The 22,250-nt window shown below is 42.3% G+C and overlaps 1 protein-coding gene across 3 annotated transcripts in view; it reads left to right on the forward strand.

The window, feature by feature from the left end:
- Positions 1–22,250, forward strand: part of LOC147032238 (uncharacterized) — a 130,010-nt gene that overhangs the window by 75,500 nt on the left and 32,260 nt on the right. For all 3 annotated transcript variants that reach the window (XM_085869662.1, XM_085869663.1, XM_085869664.1), the window contains exons 7-9: positions 6,610–6,718; positions 12,882–13,117; positions 20,600–20,752. In XM_085869662.1, the coding sequence (XP_085725788.1) occupies positions 6,610–6,718; positions 12,882–13,117; positions 20,600–20,752 (498 nt within the window). The remainder of the gene's footprint in view (positions 1–6,609; positions 6,719–12,881; positions 13,118–20,599; positions 20,753–22,250) is intronic.

Consider the following 22,250-nt stretch of genomic DNA (forward strand, 5'->3'; position numbering starts at 1 on the left):
TGGACACCAACCCTACATTGTCACAACACAACTGATTGACTCAAACGCATTAAGAAGGAAAGAAATTCTGCAAATTAACTTTTAACAAGGTACACCTCTTAATGGAAAAGCATTCCTGGTGGCAATGATGTGCATTTTTTTAAACCCACCTTGTTGTGATCGTTGTCCTCCTGAAGGATTCTAACTGGCCGATTGTGGAATCCTATTTGACTTCAGACAGAGTTTAACGTTTGTCCGATTTGATTATAAAATCCGACAAAAACCCTATCGACACTGATAAAACTGATGTCCACACAAGTCCTTCCTTGTGAAACAATTTATTTTCTAATCATACACCATACACTTCTCACCCTTGTACAATGAACTTAAGAATCCCCATTTGTTGCAATATTATTTGTTTCTATTTCATTTATTCTTACTTTAGTTAACAGTTCGACCAACCCGATTCAATTCACTTCTACATTACATCAGAGAGTTTTATTCTAACTTGGTACTTGGTCAGTTCCAAGGAGTACAAGCCACTAAGAAACTATACTTCCTCACATGCTTGCACTGAGAACAATGTGCCTTTCAAAACATTTTATACTTCCATGAGAGAGAGGTTGGGGGATATTCACCCAGACTGTAGACGTGTCTTTTAGACAAAAAGCCACTTCGTACATTTTCTAAGCAAAGGTTCATTTATCAGCTCGGTCACTCTGCTCCAGAACAACACATTTCTTATCATTTAGAGCAAAAGTCTTTTGGTCAGAAATGACAGCCAATTCAATTTGCAGCATAAAAGTTACATTTCTGAAACTCCATTTGTTACAATTTAAAATACATTAATATAAATTTTTCCCCACAGCAACCTCATGAAGCTGGTGGAGAGAATGCCAAGAGTGTGCAAAGCTGTCATCAAGGCATAGGGTGGCTTCTTTGAAGAATGTAAAATATAAAATATACTTTGATTTGTTTAATACTTTTTTGGTAACTGCATCATTCCATATAATATGTTATTTCATAGTTTTGATGTCTTCACGATTATTCTACAATGTATAAAATAGTAAAAATATAGAAATACCCTTGGATGAGTAGGTGTATCCAAACTTTTGACTGGTACTCTATGTGGTTTTCAGAATGTGGAATGGAATCCTCCCAGAGTGGGCACAAAGCATCCACTTTCACTTCAGTAAGGGGTCACGATTCATGGACCAAGCTGTGAAGTTTTCTGTTCTCAAAGTTTTGTGCCAAGGGCTCTCTTCAGGATTGTCACTGAGCCCGGGACAGCTTCCAACTGTAGTTTGTTTGTAGTAATATTCACAGGGATGGTTTTTAGCTCGCCTGTTCGAAGAACAGAGAGCTATCGCAATACCCCCGGCATGAGCGTGAGCAGGAAAATGTTAAAGTTTTTGGTGCAAGTTATTTCCTTTCTCATGTTTTTATCTACCACACTATTTTTTACTGATTGCAATATACAAATACATATATTGCTTTAAAATTATATCGATCAGACTTCACTGCAATGCTTTATAAAAAATATTATTAGACTAGTCTTTTAAAAACGATAAATGTATAAACAGGCGAGCATTGGGTGGCTTTGACACCAACTCTCTGGTTAATATCTCTGTGAAGTTTTGTCATCATTCCCGTAGCTCCAACTATCACTGGTACAACTTTGGCATTATTCAGTTTCCAAGATCTTTTCACTTCATTCTTGAGGTTTTGGTATTTGGTCATTTTCTTGATTTCTGCATCGTTTAGTCCAAAAATCACTGGTATTAACACCTCAATTAGCAATGCCTTCTTCTCTTTGTTTTTGTACCTACGTATGATATCTGGTTGCGATGCTTTGTTTTCAATGTTCGTGCTTGATGGTCGGTCGTATGAGGTCGTATCTGAGTGGCACTTCAATGTTTTCAGTGATTGTGTTTGGTTCATGTTCCCACAATATTTCTAGAACTGGGATATCAAAGCTTTTGTAGATGTGCCAGCGGATTACATTATAAACTCTGTTGTGTCGTTGTGTGTACAGCTGTTCTGATAGGAGTGTTTTTTTTGTGTTTGTGTTCGGTCTTTGAGCATTACATATCATTCTTTGCTGACGCCACCTCCTCTCTCTGTTTTTTTTATTTTTTTTTGCTTTCTTCCTCCCCCCCCCCTCATGTCTGTCTGTCTGTCTCTCCCTCAATCCCTATTCGCACCCCTCCTTCCCGCAGTGTATAGCAATGTTTGGGAGGCATCGCTCAGCCTACCTCCCCCCATTCCTCACTCTTCCCCCTTTCATCATTTCTCCTCCCTTCTCCCACCATCCCCTCCCCTCCCTTCCCTCCATCCTTGCTCCCTCCCTTTCCTCCTCTCTCTCTCCTCTCTGCCGCCTCTCTCTCCCCTCCCTCCCTCCTCTCTCTTCCCTTGTCTCCTCTCCCCTCCCTCTCTCCTCTCTTCTTCTCTCTCCCTCCCCTCCCTCCCCCTTAACATCCACATCAGCGAAACGGCAGGTTGTATTTGCTAGTAAAATTTAATCCGATCCCTTGAGTGATCAATAAGTTATTTCTGCAAGGGTAAAATTTTGTCAACCTGTTTTTGTCTGATACTGTACACCAATGATGGCCTGGATGGATATTTTGGAGTAAGTGACTTTGGACTGTTTTATTACAAGTCAGAATGCTGCAGCATGTTTTTTTTTTTCTTTTTTTTTTTTTCCAAAGGACTTTGGTTAGAGCACACAGTAGATTGGCCAATGCCTGGACCTGAAAGTGAGAAATATCCAGGATATGGGTTCTACCTCCAGGGGATGCACACAGGTGGTTCAAACAGACACACCTTGCAGCATACTTTCTGTTTAATGCTGTGTAGGAGGGGCCTGGCTTGGCTGTTTAATTTTCAAATAGCTTCAGTTCTTGTCATAACTGGTGAAGTCCGTACGTGTGTGGTGCATATTTACGTCTGTGTGTTTTTGGCTGATAGTTCGGTTGGTGATTCGTTTTTCTATTTGTAGCAGCAATAGCCTGTTGGTGAAATGAGTCTCATTTGTAAATATTTTCTTTCAGCATCTCTATTCCTGATTCAAATTGAAACGGCAGAGAGCTGAACCTAATTTTGCTGTGCGAGAAAGAAACTGATGCTTGTGCCTGTCTCAGACACCGTTTTGGGTGAGGAAAGGGGATCTTCCTTGGATCTGGATGACTTTCATCAAAATGTTGTTCATGTTACGATGAGATTGAGGGAGGTTTATATGTAAAAGAGACCGACGTGTAGGAATGAGTGAGAAATGGCCCAGCAGTCAGAAATTTCAGGAGGCGGTGGTGATGATGAAACCCAAGAGTCATCCGAAGGGATTATGAAAATTCTTTCGGACCTTTATCAACAAAGTCCTGAGTCGTTATCAGAACAGGAGTCAAAAGGTGACCTCAAGGAAGATCATTTAACAGTTTCACAAGGAAAACTGAAAGCTCAAAATGTTTCATCAGATGGGAGTGTAGTTTGGAAAGAAGAGAAGCCTTCCCTTGATAGGCCACTTTGTGATGCTCGAAAGGCACGTGTGACAGCTGTCGATAAGGGTAAGACCATCCTCCCTGAAGAAGTGGAAAAGGCTGTCTGTGAGTTCATCACCATCCTGCCGTTACCGAAGTGCCTTTGTTATGACAGTGTGGCTGAAGACACAGTGAGCGTCCACATTTGGCTGTGGTTCTGCAGCAAAGCTGATGGACAAACTGGCTTTCGAATCACATCCAGGACAAGTTTTCCGACCCCTCCGTACAAGGTGAGAGGGTGATGTTTTTATTCTGGAGTATTTTATTCATCTCAATAAGTCACCAGTCAAGGATTTATTCCCGTTTGAATCGGAACATTATATTACTTTCCCGCGTGAACTGTGAAATGAAGTTTGATGCGAAACTTTGGTGGTAGGGTCTCGCAGGTTGAAGCCCATCCTGTCTTTACCTTTGTCGCTTGTTTCTCGGAAAGGTGTGTTTTGATGTAGAGGATAGATTGTTTTTTGCAAGGATTGAGAAGTGGAACAGTTTTTTTTTTTCTGAAGCAACTTTACCTGACATTATAAAAAGGGAATAATGGGGTAAAAGATTGGTGTGCTTATTTGTGATGGCTGCTTTGTCACTGTGTGGCAATCGCTTGCGATTGCTGTGGATAATGGTTGAAATTTGTGGGTAGCTCATGGTGAAGTCAGCTGATTGGGGATAGAAGAGTTCATGGATGCTTGCAGAACTGGTAGGTAGCTTACATATTGATTTGTATATGTGTACATCTGTCATGATAGCGATCTCAGTGAGAGGTAGCTTCTCAATAAGTGAATGTGCAGTCAGTGTATTGTTCATTCCTCTCACCCTATAACCCCCTCACCCTGGTGAGGTCCCTGTTCCATGCTCCACTTTCCCCCTCTTTCCCACTCCACCAATGCCTCCACTCCTTTTTTCCCATCGTCACCCCTCACCCCCACCCCCAAACAATGAAATCGAATCAATAACTGATGGATCGGATGAATGTGGTATTGATAAAGTACAACAATGATGGGTCAAAAGGCTTCCTTCCCTGTCAAATTCCGTCTATACATCATTGTACCTTTGGCATTTGATATATGAACACAGCTGCTGTTGGTTTGGAATCACTTTGTTGCTTGAGATTGTTAGTTAAAGCATCTCTCACATGACATTCGGTTTTCACAAATCTCCATTTGTGAGTGATCAGGTTGTTTCTTGCAATATTATACTGTACTTTGAAGAACACACTCGGTCTTTTTGTTTTTCACTCCATTTTGTGTTTTTTTTTTTAAAAAAATGTATTTTATTAATTTTGCTCCTTCATTTCCCTGTAGCTCCTCACTCCCACTCCCTACCCCTCTCATTATGGAATCATTATTGCTGATGAAGGTGGGCAGGGTTGATAGTTTGTTCGCAACGTCCTGTTAGCTGACACTGACTATGATTAAAAGTTGTGTGTGTGCGTCGTTTGATTTTCATTTTCTGTAACCTTGTTCTCTATTTTGATTGCTGATACATTTTCTCACAAAAAGTTCAGAACCTTGACCACCCTCTTGGCTTCCGACCGTGCACTTTTAGTTCCACATTTCTTTACTTTGTTTTATAGTGGGGCAACTTAGCTAAATATAGCATAACAATTGTGCATTTTGTGAGGAAAGCACCAAATTTGGCACAATAGTAGCCTAACATATTATGAACAGATTTGGATATTGGGCCATCTCAAATTCAGCCGCTGATGGCTGTGGCAGCCATTTTCCACTGCCATCAAAAATTTTGAGATGGCCCAATATCCAAATCTGTTCATAATATGATAGGCTACTAGTGTGCCAAATTTGGTGCTTTCCTCACAAAATGCACAATTGTTATGCTATATTTAGCTAAGTTGCCCCACTATTAGTCCAACTGCAAGTTTTCTTATTCATAAGTATGCTTAAGTCTGGGGCCTCGAACAGCCTGCTTTTGCTGTGTCTCAGGCCTAAAGCTGAAGAATGGCTGGGTGTGGTGGTGCCTGTGGCAATGCAGATTGTTTGTTCCTTGTATGTTACGTGTCCTTTGCTTTGTTGGTCTTCAAGGGACACGTCTCCCTACTTCTTTCTTTTCTTTTTTTTTTGCTCTACAAAGACAATGCTGATGGAAGAGCAAGGTTGAACTGACAGTGTGATAGTAGGTCAACAATTGGCCAAAATTAGCAAGGGAATGAGCAAACATGAAAGGGAGAGAGACAGACAGACACCAAAAAAAAAAACCCCCATGAGACTGAGAACGCAAAGAAATACTGAAACCAGCAAGTAAAGCTGTTGGGCTTGGAAGGATTAATAGGGGAAATAAAGATTATGGGTCAGGAGGGGGTGTGGTGGCATGAGGTGACAGTGCACCACCTGCTTGAAACCCTGGAGGCAAGGAAGTGTTGGCTTCTGGAAGGAGGTTACATTGATGGGGGAAGCAACGAAAAAAAAAAGTTGATGTGTGCAGCCAACTAGTTTTGGTCTGGGGCGTCAGTTTCTTAATCGCAACCATTGACATATTTGAGCTTAAAGTAGCAATATTAAAATGTCAAATGTGTAATAAAGTCGGCTTACTTGTTTTGCATTTTTAATTCATTTGGAGTTTTTGGCACAGTTGAGCATCAACATATGGATGAAATGCATTGCTCCGAATGTGTGCGGTTTGCTGTCTGTGCATATCTATTCAAAGAGCTTGTCACTACCTGTGGGTATTGTATGATCTTGGGACTTGGGAAGCTTTTTAAACCCGTTGAGCAAGTCAAATAACTATTTGCAATGCATTCTTGGCGTGACATCAAATTTCCTTTCTCGTTTGATCGATACCCAACCTGTGGGGAGTAGGGCAGGGTACACTGTGCGTGCATTCACATGCTTTCCCCAAATGGTTTGCTTTAATTATGCATTGTTTGCAATGTGTTTTGCCATAACACTTTGTTTCCGACATTAGCTGAATAATTTGCCTGGTTCATTTGCTTGAATGACATACTACAGAGACGCAAAACCAGGGATCTTTGTGGCACAATCTTCTTGCATTTGACAAGCTGGAGAAAGCAAAAGCTTTTCCTTGAATGAAAACATTTGCAGTCATCTGTACTTGAATCCCTGTGATGGGTGGGTCATTATGTCAGAGTGAACAGGCCTCGGCCATCGTGTCTAAGGTGCTGCAGCACAAAACGAGGTCAAGAAGGCGTTGCAAAACCGTGTCGGCAGCGCAAACACAGACATCCCAAGCCACAGGTGAATGAATGAACAAATTGGTTTGAGCTTAGTCTCTTAACTTGTCATTAAAAATGTGGGAAATTTTGTTTTATCACTGTAATAATATATGATCGGTAAAATTTACGGATTGAAAAAGTTTAATCAATGACACTAAAATTTTTTAATCATCCTGATAATGTACAGTGTTGGAAATAATTATGGAAACACCTGTAGGGGAGGAGGTGGAGGGGGGAAGGGGAAAGGGGGAAAAGGTAAGGAGGCAAATTGTACAGGAATTGCACTGCTTGTTTTATGAAAATGAAATGTACGAGTGTCCAGTTACATTGAAAACCAACACGATCTGGCATTGTCATCTAAAACGATCGGTGCCATACCAGTATGAATCGTTCAAGAGTTCTGGCAGTCATACTCTGCCCAGCAACTAATGGTGTAAATCCACAATAGACTCCTCGGCTTGCACATGAAAAACATTGAGAAATCCATTTTGGCTGGTGTCGGCTGTTCCATACGGAATGGGTGGAGGTGGGATGATTATGACAAGACTCCGTGCTTCAGTTAAAGCTATAAGGAAGACTGAATGTGAATTTTGGAATGGCTGTCTCCAGGTTCATTAAACCTTTTGAACCAAAATAAACCAAAATAAAGTCCATTCGTTTATTTTGGAACTTGCACTAATAAAATGCACATTCCAGATTATTTTTGATTATCTCACTACAATTCCAATACCAGTAGTACCCACTTCCCCTGGGAGCGAAATATCGTGTCAGTGAATCACTTGCACTCTGATCTCTGGCTCTCCCCCATTGAATTCAACGAGGCACCCCGAGCGGTTCTAATCAGGCCTGATTACCTATGGAGATGCTTCCGTGCACCATACTTCATCAGATTCACTAACGAGGTGGGATTTTTCTGTCCTCTTCAAGTCCACGGTGCCTCGCATGGTTTTACGGACAGCGCCATTATGGGGCCTTAATCCAGCTGTCCTGCTGTTACTGGTTGGATCAGGTGTCAGTTGTAATCCTCTCCTTCCCTACAACTCTGTGCTCATCATTCTAGTGAGGTCCTCATTCTGTGGATGTCCTCATCAGCCCTCATTTCATTGTCGTTGTGTTTATCCTGAAAGTCTCTTCCTCACTCGATTTTAAACAATCTCCAATTATCTCAAGCTTTGATTGGAATATTTAGTGAAGTCTATTGTCTCCATATATTAGAGGTATGTACCGGTGCTTAGGATAGAGGTTCAGTGATAAAGTTAGAAATAAAGGTCAATCATTTTTAGTTCACCTACACTTTAGTCCGGTGAGCTTATGCGATCGAGCAGTTTCCGAAGATCAGTGAGTCAGTGAGTCAGTCAGTCCGTAAGCACTTCAGTCATTATCGCTTGAACCAAATACATAATTTTTATGAAACCTTGCTACAAGCTTCATATCTGATGCCTCACAAAGGTTTATTGACCAAATACAAATCTGCGTTCATTAAGGGGGTCTACAGGGCGGGTGGGGGGGGGGAGGTGACCCCCTCAAAATAGTTATTTCCTCGCTTATCCAAAACTATGCACATTATTTCGATGAAGCTTGACCAGACCACAACCTTCATCACTCTTCTTCTTCTTCTTCTTCTTCTTCTTCTTCTTCTTCTTCTTCTTCTTCTTCTTCTTCTTCTTCTTCTTCTTCTTCTTCTTCTTCTTCTTCTTCTTCTTCTTCTTCTTCTTCTTCTTCTTCTTCTTCTTCTTCTTCTTTTTCTTCTTCTTCTTCTTCTTCTTCTTCTTCTTCTTCTTCTTCTTCTTCTTCTTCTTCTTCTTCTTCTTCTTCTTCTTCTTCTTCTTCTTCTTCTTCTTCTTCTTCTTCTTCTTCTCATCCTCTTCCCTTTATAAGGGGTGAGGTCCAATGGCACCAAGCTTCTGCCCTGCCTTGACTACAATACTCCTCCATCTCCCTCTGTCCTCAGCCAACTCTCTCCACTCTACGACCACTCCTACCTTACTGATATCCCTCCTCACACAATCCACTGTCGACCTCTTTTCCTCCTACTTTGCGCCTTCAACCTATCCAGCTCTCTTTGCCATTCTCTATTCCCCCATCTGCATCAAGTGTTCAGCCCAGTTCAGTCGGCATTTCACCAATCTCCCCGTCAAAATCTTCTGCACACCAATCTCCTCCCTCAGTTCATCCATCCTCCTTCTATCCACACTCTTCAGCACCGCAATCCTCCTGACCCAGTTGTTCTTGTAAGCCTGCAGCCTCTGTTGTTGTTGTTTCTGCCAGTGCCACCTTCTCCAGACCAAAAAGGTAGGCCGGTGTTACACATGACATCAGAACCTTCCCTTTCAATTTTCTTGATACCTTTCTGTCTGCCATTACTCCCTCCACTCTCCTCCATGCATTCATACCCACCTGAATCCTCCTTCACATCTCTGTCTCAGACTTACCATCCCCAGTCACTGTTCCTTCCAGGTACTCAAACCTATTTCCCTGCCTGATCTCTTTCCCCTCAAACCTGATATTCATTTCCTTTCTATGCTGCCTGATCCACAACACCTCAGTCTTCTCCATCCTCATCTTCAGCCCATGCTTCCCAAATGCCTCCTTCCACATCCCCCACAACTTCATGCACCTCTACCCACTTTGCACCACAACAGCCAGACCATCCGCATACAGCATCCTTCCCATTCATCCATCCATCCATTGGGACCATACTCTGTGCAGAGCGTTGGTGCTGCCTAAGCAGTTTCCTGGGCTGTTGGGCACAATCCTGGACAGGTCACCACTCTGACCAGGACACTAATGGCTCAATCATTGCTGCAAGCTGGTACTCATTTTGCCAACCTCAGAAAGATGGCAGGCTGAGTTAACCCCACCTGGTATTGATTCCACGGTAAAGCAGGATTTGAACTCGGGACCCTCGGATCCCAAACTCACCACTCTAAGCATTAAGCCAACACCAGACATCCAATGTGGTCCAAAAGTAAAAAGACAAAAAAGCAGAGTTATACACCGATTCTATCTAACTTAAACAGATTTACTAATTTAACATAACAGGACCCATCAGATTCACACCGTGGAAGGGTAGATAGGAAGAAAGATTCAGAGCGGAGCGAGGTGTTAACGGCCTCGACTTTGTTTTGCCTCTCGCAGAGCGACGAGTCTGCGCTGCCCATCACTGGGGGGAAAGGGGAGGAGCAAAGAATTGGTCTGGTCTCCTGTCTAATACTGCACTTTGGATTGGATCCACTTGCCCGGCTCACTCTCCAGCACTCCTCTTCCTCTCGTGCCACCGCTTCCTTTCTTCCCCAATCTTTCCAGACTTGTTCTCCAACCAGACTTACTTATTGTTCAAGCGCTCTGCCCTTTTTGTATCGAGTCTGGAGAGGTGGAGCCTGGCAAGAGTCAGGAGTGACGCCCCACCTCTTCCAGGTGTGGTTGCTGGGAGCAAAGGCCACGCACCTCCCTTTTAGTTCTTGCGCAGCTTGCACATTGGCCCAGATGAGCCTCCAGGTGCCATCAAGCTCTCCACAGGTTGATTGGGGGGAAGATGCGTCTTTATCGTTCTCCGGGACGAGCCACGCATCGGAGCTCTCTGAATTTAACACGGGGCGACATGTAGCGCTCTTCGTTTGCAGTGCAAATGTCCTAGAAGGCTGTAGATGGTGTATTGGATAGTGCAATGGACTTATCCAGCAGGAGCTCAAGTGCACATTTGTGCCGGGAGTTATAAGCTCTCCTCGAGGTGACTTCGTATGACAATTTTGTCTGAATGTCAATATTTCCCAACACCGAGCGTACGATAGGTAAAATTTGATTGGTCGTGATGACGTAAAGTGCTGTAATATCTTGTCCAAGAACATGTACTGCAAAACTGGAGGTTTTTGAAAGTGCCAACAAGGTGATTGTGTTCTCCAGTGTTCAAGTATATAATTTAATTGAAATAAAATAAAGGTTTTAAAGGTCATAGGAAAAAAAAGCTGCAGACCACCTTACTTAACAACTTAAATTTGTTCTTCGTGCCTGTTGTTTGTGTCCTTTATAACATCCCTAAAAACAGTAAGTTTCCTTTTTGGAATGATTTTCAATTTTGTTTGACTGCCAGACAGGCAGACAGAGTAATAAAAAAAATACCCTATTCCTCTGTGTGCATGCGCAATCTGGACGAGACTCCATACAATTTGCCAAAATTCAGAGCCAAAGTACTGTTAAACTGCAGATTCATGTTCTGTCGTGTTCAAAATATAACATTCAATTGAAATTAATTACTTCCTCGATCATAGAGTGACGTTTGTAGACAGACAGACAAAGTGAACCAATTGCATAACCCCACTGTTTGCTTTGTGCGTGTGGGGTCACAAATGCATTGACAACATGTACATGGTGGTGATAGGTATTACCACCAATAACCATTAAGTTAGGACCTTGCTGTTAGGCTAGAGCAATGATGCCAGGCATAGTGATCTCATCCCTGAGTCTGACGACGGCCATAATACGCCTCAGAATGGTGACAAGATCAGTTGTTCGACCAACTTGAATCCCAGCCCAGACATTCGGGCTGCCCCACCAAATTGGCGTTTGTGTTTAATGACACAAACAACCAATTATTCCCCACCTCATATCCTTACTCAAGCACATGCATCTTTGACATTTACTGGTAGGCGGAATCTAGATGTGTCATTGAAAAGAACATCGTGCCAATGGTTCGCTCTTTAATTGTGCTAATCTGTCACTGATTGCACGTCCTGCCGTTGACATCACCATATGGGAGTGGTGTGATGCAGTGGGACTTCTTCATACCACTGGCAACAAGCTTGTTCCAAACAGCTTTGGATGGAATCTGATGGTAGATTACTCTTTGCAGGTCATTCTGAAGAGATCGTGCTGTTGAAATGTAGTTCCTTCTGGCAATGGTGACCAGATAACTCCTCAGGAGGGGTTGTTCAACTCTTGGGTGTCTTTAATGAAGGAGGGCTTGTCTTGACGCTGCGATCTTCCTCAAAATGACACTGCGATGAACATTGCACTTTGAAGCAATGGTAGTCTGAATTATTATCCACTCCTGAGCCATTTTTTATGGCATGAACCAACTTATTTGTTGCTAAGTGACACTTAGCCATTCCTCAGCTGATTTGTACAACATGGGTAGCCAGTTTATCGAGGGTATTCACATGGGTCATTTGCAGATATGTACCACAGATTGTGAGAGATGCATGATTTGCACATGAATCTCCAAGATTGCTCTGTGCAGGTGAGGATAATTGTTGGGTGGTCGCGAGAGTACCCTTATTTTCAGTTTTTCCGTCTGTCTGTATGTATGTTTGTATGTAATGGACAGATCTGGAGGCCAGAGGATTCAACTGATTTTGATGAAACTTGACAGGTAGGTTCATACCAGGATATAGTTGTATGCTTTTGAGCACCGTTGCTATGGACACCACCGTTGCCTAGCAATGGGACTTTGAAATTTTTGAAAAATCCCCCCAAAAATTATTTTTTCGAAAATATAAATCGGCTTCCAGGCTTTTATGCGCACTATAATCAACCTCTTTGTCAAAAATTTTCAGCCCGATCCGTCAAAAACTGTATGACTAGTATGCAATTATGTAGCGACCACCCATGTCACCTACCGGCTTGTTATGTTATGTATTTGCATCTCCAAATTATTGTTCAAGTTTCTTTCCTCAATCATCGTTTTGCATACAAGTATACATTTCTGAACTGTGAATCTGTAGCTTTTCATAACTTGAAAATTGGTGCTTAATTTTTTTTTTTGTGAGGATTATATAAGTTGCAATGTACAGTACATCAATATACAGAACCTAAAATGTAGAGTGCATTGTTGCATTTCATATAATGTGGTAATAGTAATCTTTTTTTTTTTGCAATGTGATGCAATACCTGCTTATCTTGCTCAGCATTGTTCACTAAAAGCATGGATGTTTTTTTAAAAACAAAATGTTGAAAAATATTTTTTGTGATGATTGGCCCAGTTTCAAGCACGGCATTTTGTGGGTTTTTTTTCTCCCCGCTCCACGATCTTGGAGTCGGGGGTGAAGAAAGCCTCAACGCCAAACTCAGAACACTATGACTTATCCCGTTATTTGTAAGATGTGGTTAAAACACGGCAAACCGCTGGTCTTTTGTCACCACATGAAGCATTTAATGTGGTAAATAGCTCTAAACACTTGTGTTTGCAGGTACATCTGTTGAAGGTTCTGGAGATGGTGGACCAGAAGACTTCCGAGATGACTCCTCCAATGGGTCCTCACATATTTCCCCGGTTGGTTCTCCAGTTGACTTTCTGGATCATGCCCTTGATAGCACAACCTTTGAGCAGATGAACGTTTCAATCTCTTGTGAAGGCGAGTCTGTGGAAGAACTTGTTCAACAGATTCAAGAAAACCAGGTGGCCTTGAAAAAGAAATCGTCTATGGTGAGATATTGATTATTTTAACTCCCCTTCTACAGGTGGCACCTGGCTACAAATCCAGTCATGAAATGAGAATAAGAATTTAGAGCTTTGATAACACAGATTATGCAATTTGTCATTGTTTTTGTTATATTTATTGATAAGAAGTGAAAAATAGCGGTGTCATTTGCATGCTCTTGCAAATGTCTGCAATTTTAAATATTCTTCTTTTCCTGCGTTTGTTTCTGCTCTTGCAACTTGTTTTAAACCCCACTTCCATTTAATGGTAAGAATTTTGCTACATAAGGTCCTAGATTTTCGATAAAATGCTAAGAGATGGCACAGAAAAAAAAAAACTAAAGTTCTCATTTTGATGGATGGTTTTGTTAACATGAGGCAAGATGAACCCTGGCTGGATATATTGGTTCAAGCAAAGGATTGATCAAGTATTGAATTGCAGTAAAACTACCTTCACAGCTCGGCATGAGAAATGTCTGCATTTCTGAAGATCTCCCTATTTTCTGATTGATTTCTGAGATTCATGTACATTAATTGCATTTACAATACAAATAATATGGACTTTGGATGTAACGTTATATTTTTACATTTGATGTGTGAAATTGCAGTTCGATCATCCACGGGAAACACCATTGTTATTTGAGTTCATGCTGTTTATACAAGATTATATAGCAGCATTGACGTGGGTGATGACACAATCAGCGTGATGTTGTAACACCTTTGATTACGTTGTTATGCAAATTAGGCCTAAGTCACATTTGCTCTACGGCGAGGATACGGCGGCCGTACCCCCCCCCCCTGAATTGACAGAAACGTGCGGCGGCCGCAGAGTTTCTGAGGTGGCCTCAGGGTGGCCCTACGCCGTTTGGCTATATTTTACAGGCCGTAGTGGTCGCCGTGGAATTGTAGCGCGGAGTTATAACTTTTTTTCATTTCTACGTTCGCCGTAGCAATTCGACAAGCCGAAAAAAAAGAACTGGTTAAAAAATAAGGAAAAAAAAAAAAGAACCCACTCGGTTCCGTCCGTCTGGCCTCACATTCGCCTTAGGGCCCCCCTGCGGTCGCCTTGCAGGCACCTTGAGGCTACCTTGCGTCTGCCTTGAAATTTATATGGCCGCCGCAGGGCCCCCTTAAGATCACCGTGCGACATCAAATCAAAGACCGTACGGCACCCTCACTTTTTCGGTCTCCACAATTTATAAATACTCCGTGTGGCTCCCCGAAAAATAAAAACATATGTGACTGCTACATTGTGTGACCGTGGAAATACTGCAGCCGCCCTATAATTGCTAATGGCCATAGATTTTGTAGACCCTACGGCCGCCGTGCCAAATGTGACTTCGGCCTTACCGACCAATCAATGCTGTGCTTCCTTTTCTGAAGTGTTTTCCATCACCAGTGCCACAATTGGTACAATGATCTCATTGCTGCACAACATCACCATTTATCAATATAACCATGCACATTAAAAAATATAATGTATAAAATATACTGTTACTACAAGGATGAGGATATCCCTGGTTTCTCCCCGGACTCACCGGTAATCGAGGCTGTCGCACACAAATAAATTAGGGTCGCGGCGGGTCGCTAATCAACCGCGAACGCCAAAAGTTTAACCACTTGACCCAGTGTCCTCCTTCTGACTACCTTTTAGCTGGGAACACGCAGTCGCCTTATCGGGGAATCATGTCCTCGATGCGTAATTGCGTTAAACTTACCATATCAGGTGCAGCCGTGCAGAGCTGCCAAGTACGCACCGGCTAATAAGCAGATTTTTTGGGTATAACTTCCTGCCTAGTCTAATGTGTGGACCATGCTGGACCAATGGAGGAAAAGATGAAAATGAGTTGGGTACATTTATAACAAAGCAATTTATTACAACAAGGTAGGGAAAATTATGTGGCACAATAATTATGTACAGCAGGGGAAAGCAAGGAATTTGTGGGTGCGGAAAAATAAATGCAAATATTTACACAAGAAGACAGTGCAGAGTTACCCTGATAAACTTCTACAATCTTAACTTATGTTACACATAACAGACACACACACACACACACACACACACACACACACACACACACACACACACACACACACACACACACACACACACACACACACACACGCACATACGCACATACGCACATACGCACATACGCGCATACGCACATACGCACATACGCACATACGCACATACGCACATACGCACATACGCACATACGCACATACGCACATACACACATACGCACATATACACACACATATACACACACATACACACACACATACACACACATACACATACACATACACATACACATACACATACACATACACACACACACATACACACATAACACATGCACATACACGAGCATACACACACATATACACACACATACACATACACATACACATACACATACACATACACATACACATACACATACACATACACACACACACACACACACGGAAATTAGAGGTAGCCGTAGCCCAGAAAGAGGAGAGAGTGGGAGGTGCAAATGCAGCGCAGCATGTCATGTGGCATGATGTAAGATGAAGGTGTGAGAGGTGCGACTCGTTAATGCTCTCTTAGCTTGTGCATCTTCAGTAGACGAGACACAGATGGGAGAAAAAGATGCATAAGAGATAGACTTAACGGAGATGTGTGAGAGGTCTGCAAGTGTGATTATTGGCTGCTGAATACAGCCAAAACTGAGTGCCGATGACCCGGGGGTGATCCCGGCCCGGCCTGGTAAAGCTCGCTCCACCCTCCTCACCTTGATGGAGGAGAGATCCTGGACGACTCTCACGGAGCATGGATGAAGGAGAGAGTCTGGGCCTGAATTGCTCCGCTTTATAGAGCCTGAGAGAGGAGCCAAAAATTGGATTGAACGACCCTGTAGGCATTCCTGAGCTCTCCCATTGTCATATAGCAGTCGTCCCCACACCAAAGCCACGCCCCACCAGCCCCCAGAATTGAAAATGGCTTCAGTCGCCTTCGCGCCCGGCCACATGATGGAACTCTATAATTAGCAGTGGTCAAGAGTCTTCGGGAGCGCTCTCTGGCCCTGAACGTATGCTGGACTCTATTCGAGCGTGGTTATTTGGGGAAATCCTGGAGGTACCCACACATCCTTGAATGAACCCCAGCACACGTTTGCACTGTGAGTTGCATGCCAAAACACCCCGGCTCTTCATGTCGTCGTTCCTCCAGCACCCTCAGAGACCGTGGTGAGTGTCCAGGGGGTTTGATGGTAGTTGCGGCGGTTATCTGTAGGTAAGGGAAGCATTGTGGCATTTGCGGTAAAAGTGAGGCGGTTGTGGTGATGAAGTTGAGGTGGTTGGTTGTGGTTGTGGAGTTTGTGGTGTTGGCATCATACATAGGTTGTTGTGGGTATTTTTATAAGGCTTTTGGAATGGTTATGGTGTGCATTGTAGTGTTGTGGTGAGCATAGTAAGGATCTAAGGTGAGGCGTCAGTTGGATTATGGCACGCCGTTCAAGCGGAAAATGGCATGTGTATGCAAATGAGCTTCCGCTGTGTCCTCTCAACGCTCCAGGTATCCTTACCAATTTGCGTGCATTCTTGCGTGGTTTGTGTATGAGGAAAATCTCCTTATAAAGGGAAGTAAAGAGATGAAGGATTGAAGACTTAACTAAAAGCCCGACACCGCATGTTGTCCCATTTACCCACTAGACATATGGAAAGGGCGAACTAAACAAATACTAATGAGATAACTGTCTTAGGATCGCCATATGCTGGGTGCCATTGCCTCGAAGGAGTGCCAGTTTTACGGAACCGCAACAATACTTTGCTTTTGTTACCACCTTACCGGCTTCTCGGACGAGACAGAGTTGATGTATGAAAGCTGTGGAAAACAGTGTATAAACAATAACTTCAAGAACTTGAGCATGAGACCATGGACTTTCAGGCAGCAGTTTCAACAACTCTGATTTGGGACCACGTAATGTAACAATAAGATGAGTGTTGTTCTCGGCTTCAACCAACTCATTTAACTATGCCTCCCCTGTAGCATAGGGGGAAGGCTAATTGCTGTTGTAGGGTTTCTTTCCACAATTGGTGCCCCCAATTTTAATGGTACCATAGAGTTTTTTTTTTAGAGACCCCTATGAGTACCAAACCAGCATGTAGACAATTTGAAAAAAAAAAAACCTCCTGCACTCTCAGCACTCCAAATTTCCAAACTGTATCAATTTCCAAGCTGTATCTTGGAACCAGCTGGGACTTTCGAAATAAAGATTTGCATAAGTAATGGGAATAGAAAGTATGTGGAGTTGGCCTAATGTTTTTGACCTTGACCCATTTTAAGGTCATGACCTAATTATCGATATTTATCACTTTTCACCATAACTCGACTGTAGTTTGTCCGAGTGGAACAAAATTGCCCTTGTTAGCCGAGAGCAAGCCACATTTAAATGTAATTTACATCATAACCCTTTGGGTTAAAGGTCAAGGTCTTACACCCCTTTGAGTACAAATCCACCATTTTGCTTTTTCTCCCCTTTTCTGGCAAATAGCTACATCTCGGATCTGGCTGGGACTTTTGGAATGAAAATTGCATCAATAAAGGGAATAAAAAGTTTGTGGGGTTGAGATTAAAATTTTTTTACCTTGACCTAATTTTTAGGTCATTACCCAATTATATGGGTCATTACCCATTACCCATTACCCATTCGCCGTAGCAATTCGACAAGCCGAAAAAAAAAAAACTGGTTAAAAAAATAAATAAATTAACCCATTCGTTACCGTCCGTCTGGCCGCACGTTCACCTTTGCGAAAAGTCCCTCTGCGGTCCCCCTGCGGTCGCCTTGCGGGCACCTTGCGTCTGCCTTGAAAATTTTATGGCCGCCGCATAAACGCCCTCAGGTCACCGTGCGACATCAAATCAAAGACTGTACGGCAACCCCACGTTTTCTGTCTCCACAATTTATAAATACGCTGTGTAGCTCCCCGAAAAATAAAAACATATGTGACTGCTACATTGTGTGACCGTGGAAATACTGCGGCCGCCGTATAATTGCTCGTGACCGTAGATTTTGGAGACCCCATGGTCACCGTGGCAGATGTGACCTAGGCCTAAATAAATGGCCATAACTTGGGAAGCACTTGTCCGATTAATATCAAACCTTGAAAAGGCACATCCACAGGGCCCGAGCAATATACCTGGCAAGTTTCAATTAGATCGGACCAGTGGTTGTCGATAAACAGCGGTCTCACACACACACACACACACACACACACACACACACACACACACACACACACACACACACACACACACACACACACACACACACACACACACACACACACACACACACACACACACACACACACACACACACATACACACACACACATTTCTGGAATTATCGATAGATGTACAATTACTGCAAAACTGGAGGTTTTTGGAAGCAGTAAGAAGGTGATTTGTGTTCTACAGTGTTTCTGTATATCATTCAATTGAAATGAAATATAGATTGTAAAGGTGTATAAAAAATTATTTCTGGATGTTTACCACCGTTGACACAGTGTCTTTTTCACCACCATATTTAACATGTTATTTGTCTTCATGCTTGTTGTTTGTGTTCTTTATGACTTCCTTAAAAATAGTAAGTTTCCTGTTTTGGAATGATTTTCAATTTTGTTTGACTGCCAGATGGCAGACAGAGTAAAGAAAAAATATTTCAGGACATAGATGCCATAGAAAGGGTTCAGTGCAGGGCTAATTGATTGATTCCGGGCCGAGCTGGACTCAGTTATGAGGAGCGGCTGAAGGAGACAGGGCTTTATACACGAGAAAGGAGGCGGTTGCAAGGAGATCTGATAGAGATGTTTAAGATAATGAAAGTATAGATAAAATAAGTGCAGTTGAATTATTCAACAGAGTAGACAGTGATAGAACCAGGGGCTATAGCTTGAGAGTAAAGAGGAGACTTAAGATGGTAGTAAGGCAGGGGTCTTTTACTCAGAGAGTAGTTAACGCATGGAATGGCCTCCCTGGAAAGGTAGTGGCAGCAGAAATAGTAGGTAAGTTTAAATTGGAATTAGATAGGTACCTGGAAGTTATGGAGATAGAGGGGTATGGCAATGTTGATAAGACTTTTAGGTAGTTTGAGTATTGATGGGCGATTGTGTATGGAGTGCTGTTGGTGGGGGTTTTGTCAAGGGGGGTTGTGTGGTTGATGTGTGTTTTAAACCAAGCCCATGCCCCCTCCCCTGAGGGGAAGAAAAGAAAAAAAGATGCAAAAACTACAATATATATATATATATATATTCCATTAATTAAAAACATTTTTTTGCATGTTCCTCCTTTGATCTTGTGTCAATGGGTTGGTGTGGTGTCTGGACAGGCATGATGGGCTGAATGGCCTCCACCTGTGTTGGATTTCCTTGTTTCCTTGTTTCTCTGCGCATGTGTGATTGGGATGAACTCAGAGTCAAAGTACTGTTAAACTGCAAGTTCCTTTTCCGATTAATTTTGCGAATCGCTTTCAAGATTTAACATTAAATTGAAATTAAGTTGTTCCTTGATCATAAACTGATGTTTTTGGAAGGACGGATGGACGGACAGACAGACGGAAGTGAGCCTTAACCCCGCTATATGTCTCGCATGTACGGCGTAATGACTTCGACCAACCCTCTCTTCCAGCACTCCAAACTGCAAGACCAAATCAGTTTTGGGTGAACATTCCCTGCATTCAGAGTTAGCTTGATCTTCCAGAAACTTCATCGTTTTGTGCTGACGATAACACAGCCACTTAATTTGTATGAATTAAGTGATATAACTTTCGTAGCTTATACATGCTGTTGCAATGCATAAATCATACAGTATGTGTTTATCATTGCTGCATAAAGACAAGTCTCATCCTTCACACAACCATTATCATTTATTACTTTGTTGTGAACTTTCAAGGCCATTCTTCCAACCTCATCAAAATTAACCAAATTTACATTTACACCAACATTTATCTTTCATCCTTGATTTCATTTTTATTAAACTCTGTAATTCCCCAAAAAGTTTTTGGATATTTTATCAAAATTTGTCTTCAAATGTAGTTTATTGTAATGAAACAAGATGGGCAGCTTGAGAGAGAGCGAGAGCAAGAGCCATACTCCTGCCATCTTGCTTGAGGGTTTTGGATGAAGGTCCAGATCCTATGGTCTGCCAACTGCATGGCTACGTGTCGGTTCTTTTTTTCAGATTCCTCTGTCTCTCAGTAAGTTCTAACTCAAATTAAAGGTAATTTAAATAATTGGGCCAGATTGTACAATTTTTCAGGGGTTAGCAAATTTTGTCATGGGCTTTTGGTCACTGTAATTTCCTCATTGCTGGGGAAAAAAGCTGGCTGGTCTCTCTGTGTGAGAATTGGACTACTTCCACTGCTTATGTGCATGTGCGTTATAAAGTTTTATAGGCTACTCAGCTGTGTGGATTATGCTTTTTTCTTTCCATTGTAGGTGGAACAGCTGGAGAACCAGCTGAAAACACTGCAGGAAGAACTGAAGAACAAAACAATCGAGCTTGAGGAATTTCAGAAATACAAGTTTTGCAACAATGAAAATTCGTCTGATTCTTATTTTCTCCTGCAGGAGCAAAACCAACAGCTGCAGGTCATTTCTGAATTTCACTGGGAGAAATCGATATCGTGAATGTTGCTTGGGTTGTCAAAATGTCTACAAGGAACTCGAATATGGCTAAACAAAAAATCCCTTTGCCTTTAAAAATGTCTTTTTCTTTTTTACAAGACCGAGACTATTGGAAGTATACATTAAATGGAATCTTAAAAAGCAACGTGTTAATAGTGAGGTAACAAGGGAATGAACCGACAGGAAAAAGAGAAGAAGGATGACGGTAGGAAAAGCAGTACATTGCAATTAATAAGATTCATCAAGAAGGAGGTAAAGGCCCTGTCACACCTTGACGTTTTAGCCAGCGTATGGCAAGGTATCAAAATGTATGTAAAACGCTGGCGTACGCTGAACTATTGATGTTTTTTTTTTCCAGTTTTGGACATATTCATGACGAGTTGGACGTATGCATAACGTATTAGTAACGTACACAGAACGTTTAGATGACATATAGATAACTTATACCAACGAATGCTGAGCGTGTTGTCGGCGTTCACAACCTATGCCCAATGATAGTCTAACTTAGGCATAGCGCGGCAGCGTATCGCCGACGATCACGTGGCGTAGCCTGTTAAAAGGCTGCGGCTCTGATTCAAATCATAACCGCACTAGACATCGAAGTGTGAAGCCGCTGTCACACCTTGGTGTTTTAGCCAGCGTATGCCGACGTATGAAAAATTTGCCGAATACGCTGGCACACGTCGAATACGTTATGGGTAAGTTTTGTATACGTTAAGAGCACGCTGGCATATGTCGTAGTACGCTGAGTACGTTAACAAATTTTCATCATGTTGAAAATTTTTCGACGTATGCCAGAGTGTGACTCACACGTTCCGCATACGCTGACCATAAGTTGTAGGCACATTATGCAATCGTCGACACACGTTACTTGTACGTTACTCATAAGTCGAAACACGTCGAGGTAATGTTTAGCGTCAGTGTTCCAGGCTCCCTGTTTTTTTTATTTTTATCTTTTTCTTCGGCATGACGGTGATGTTGACACTTCGATTTCTAGTGCGATTATGATTTAAATCGTTGAGCGGCAGTCTATTAATTATATTATATTATAACCGCACTAGAAATCGAAGTGTCAACATAACCGTCACACCGAAGAAAAAACAAACAAACAAACAAAAAAAAAAAACAGGGAGTCTGGAACACTGACGCTAACCATTACCTCAACGTGTTTTGACTTATGAGTAACGTACAAGTAACGTGTGTCGACGTGTGTGAACGATTGTGTAACATGCCTACAACACGTTACTCATAGGTTAGAAATAAGTTTCGGGTATGCTAAACATTACTTCGACGTGTTTCGACTCATGAGTAACTTACAAGTAACGTGTGTCGACGTGTGTCAACGATCGCATAACGTGCCTACAACTTATGGCCAGCATTATGCGGAACGTGTGAGTCATACGCTGACATACGTCGAAAAATTTCAAGCATGTTAAAATTTGTCGAAGAGCTTGGCGTACTT

This window comes from Eptatretus burgeri, chromosome 2 (assembly GCF_056783735.1).
Source record: "Eptatretus burgeri isolate ZD-2024b chromosome 2, Ebu_testis_v1, whole genome shotgun sequence".
NCBI lineage: Eukaryota > Metazoa > Chordata > Myxini > Myxiniformes > Myxinidae > Eptatretus > Eptatretus burgeri.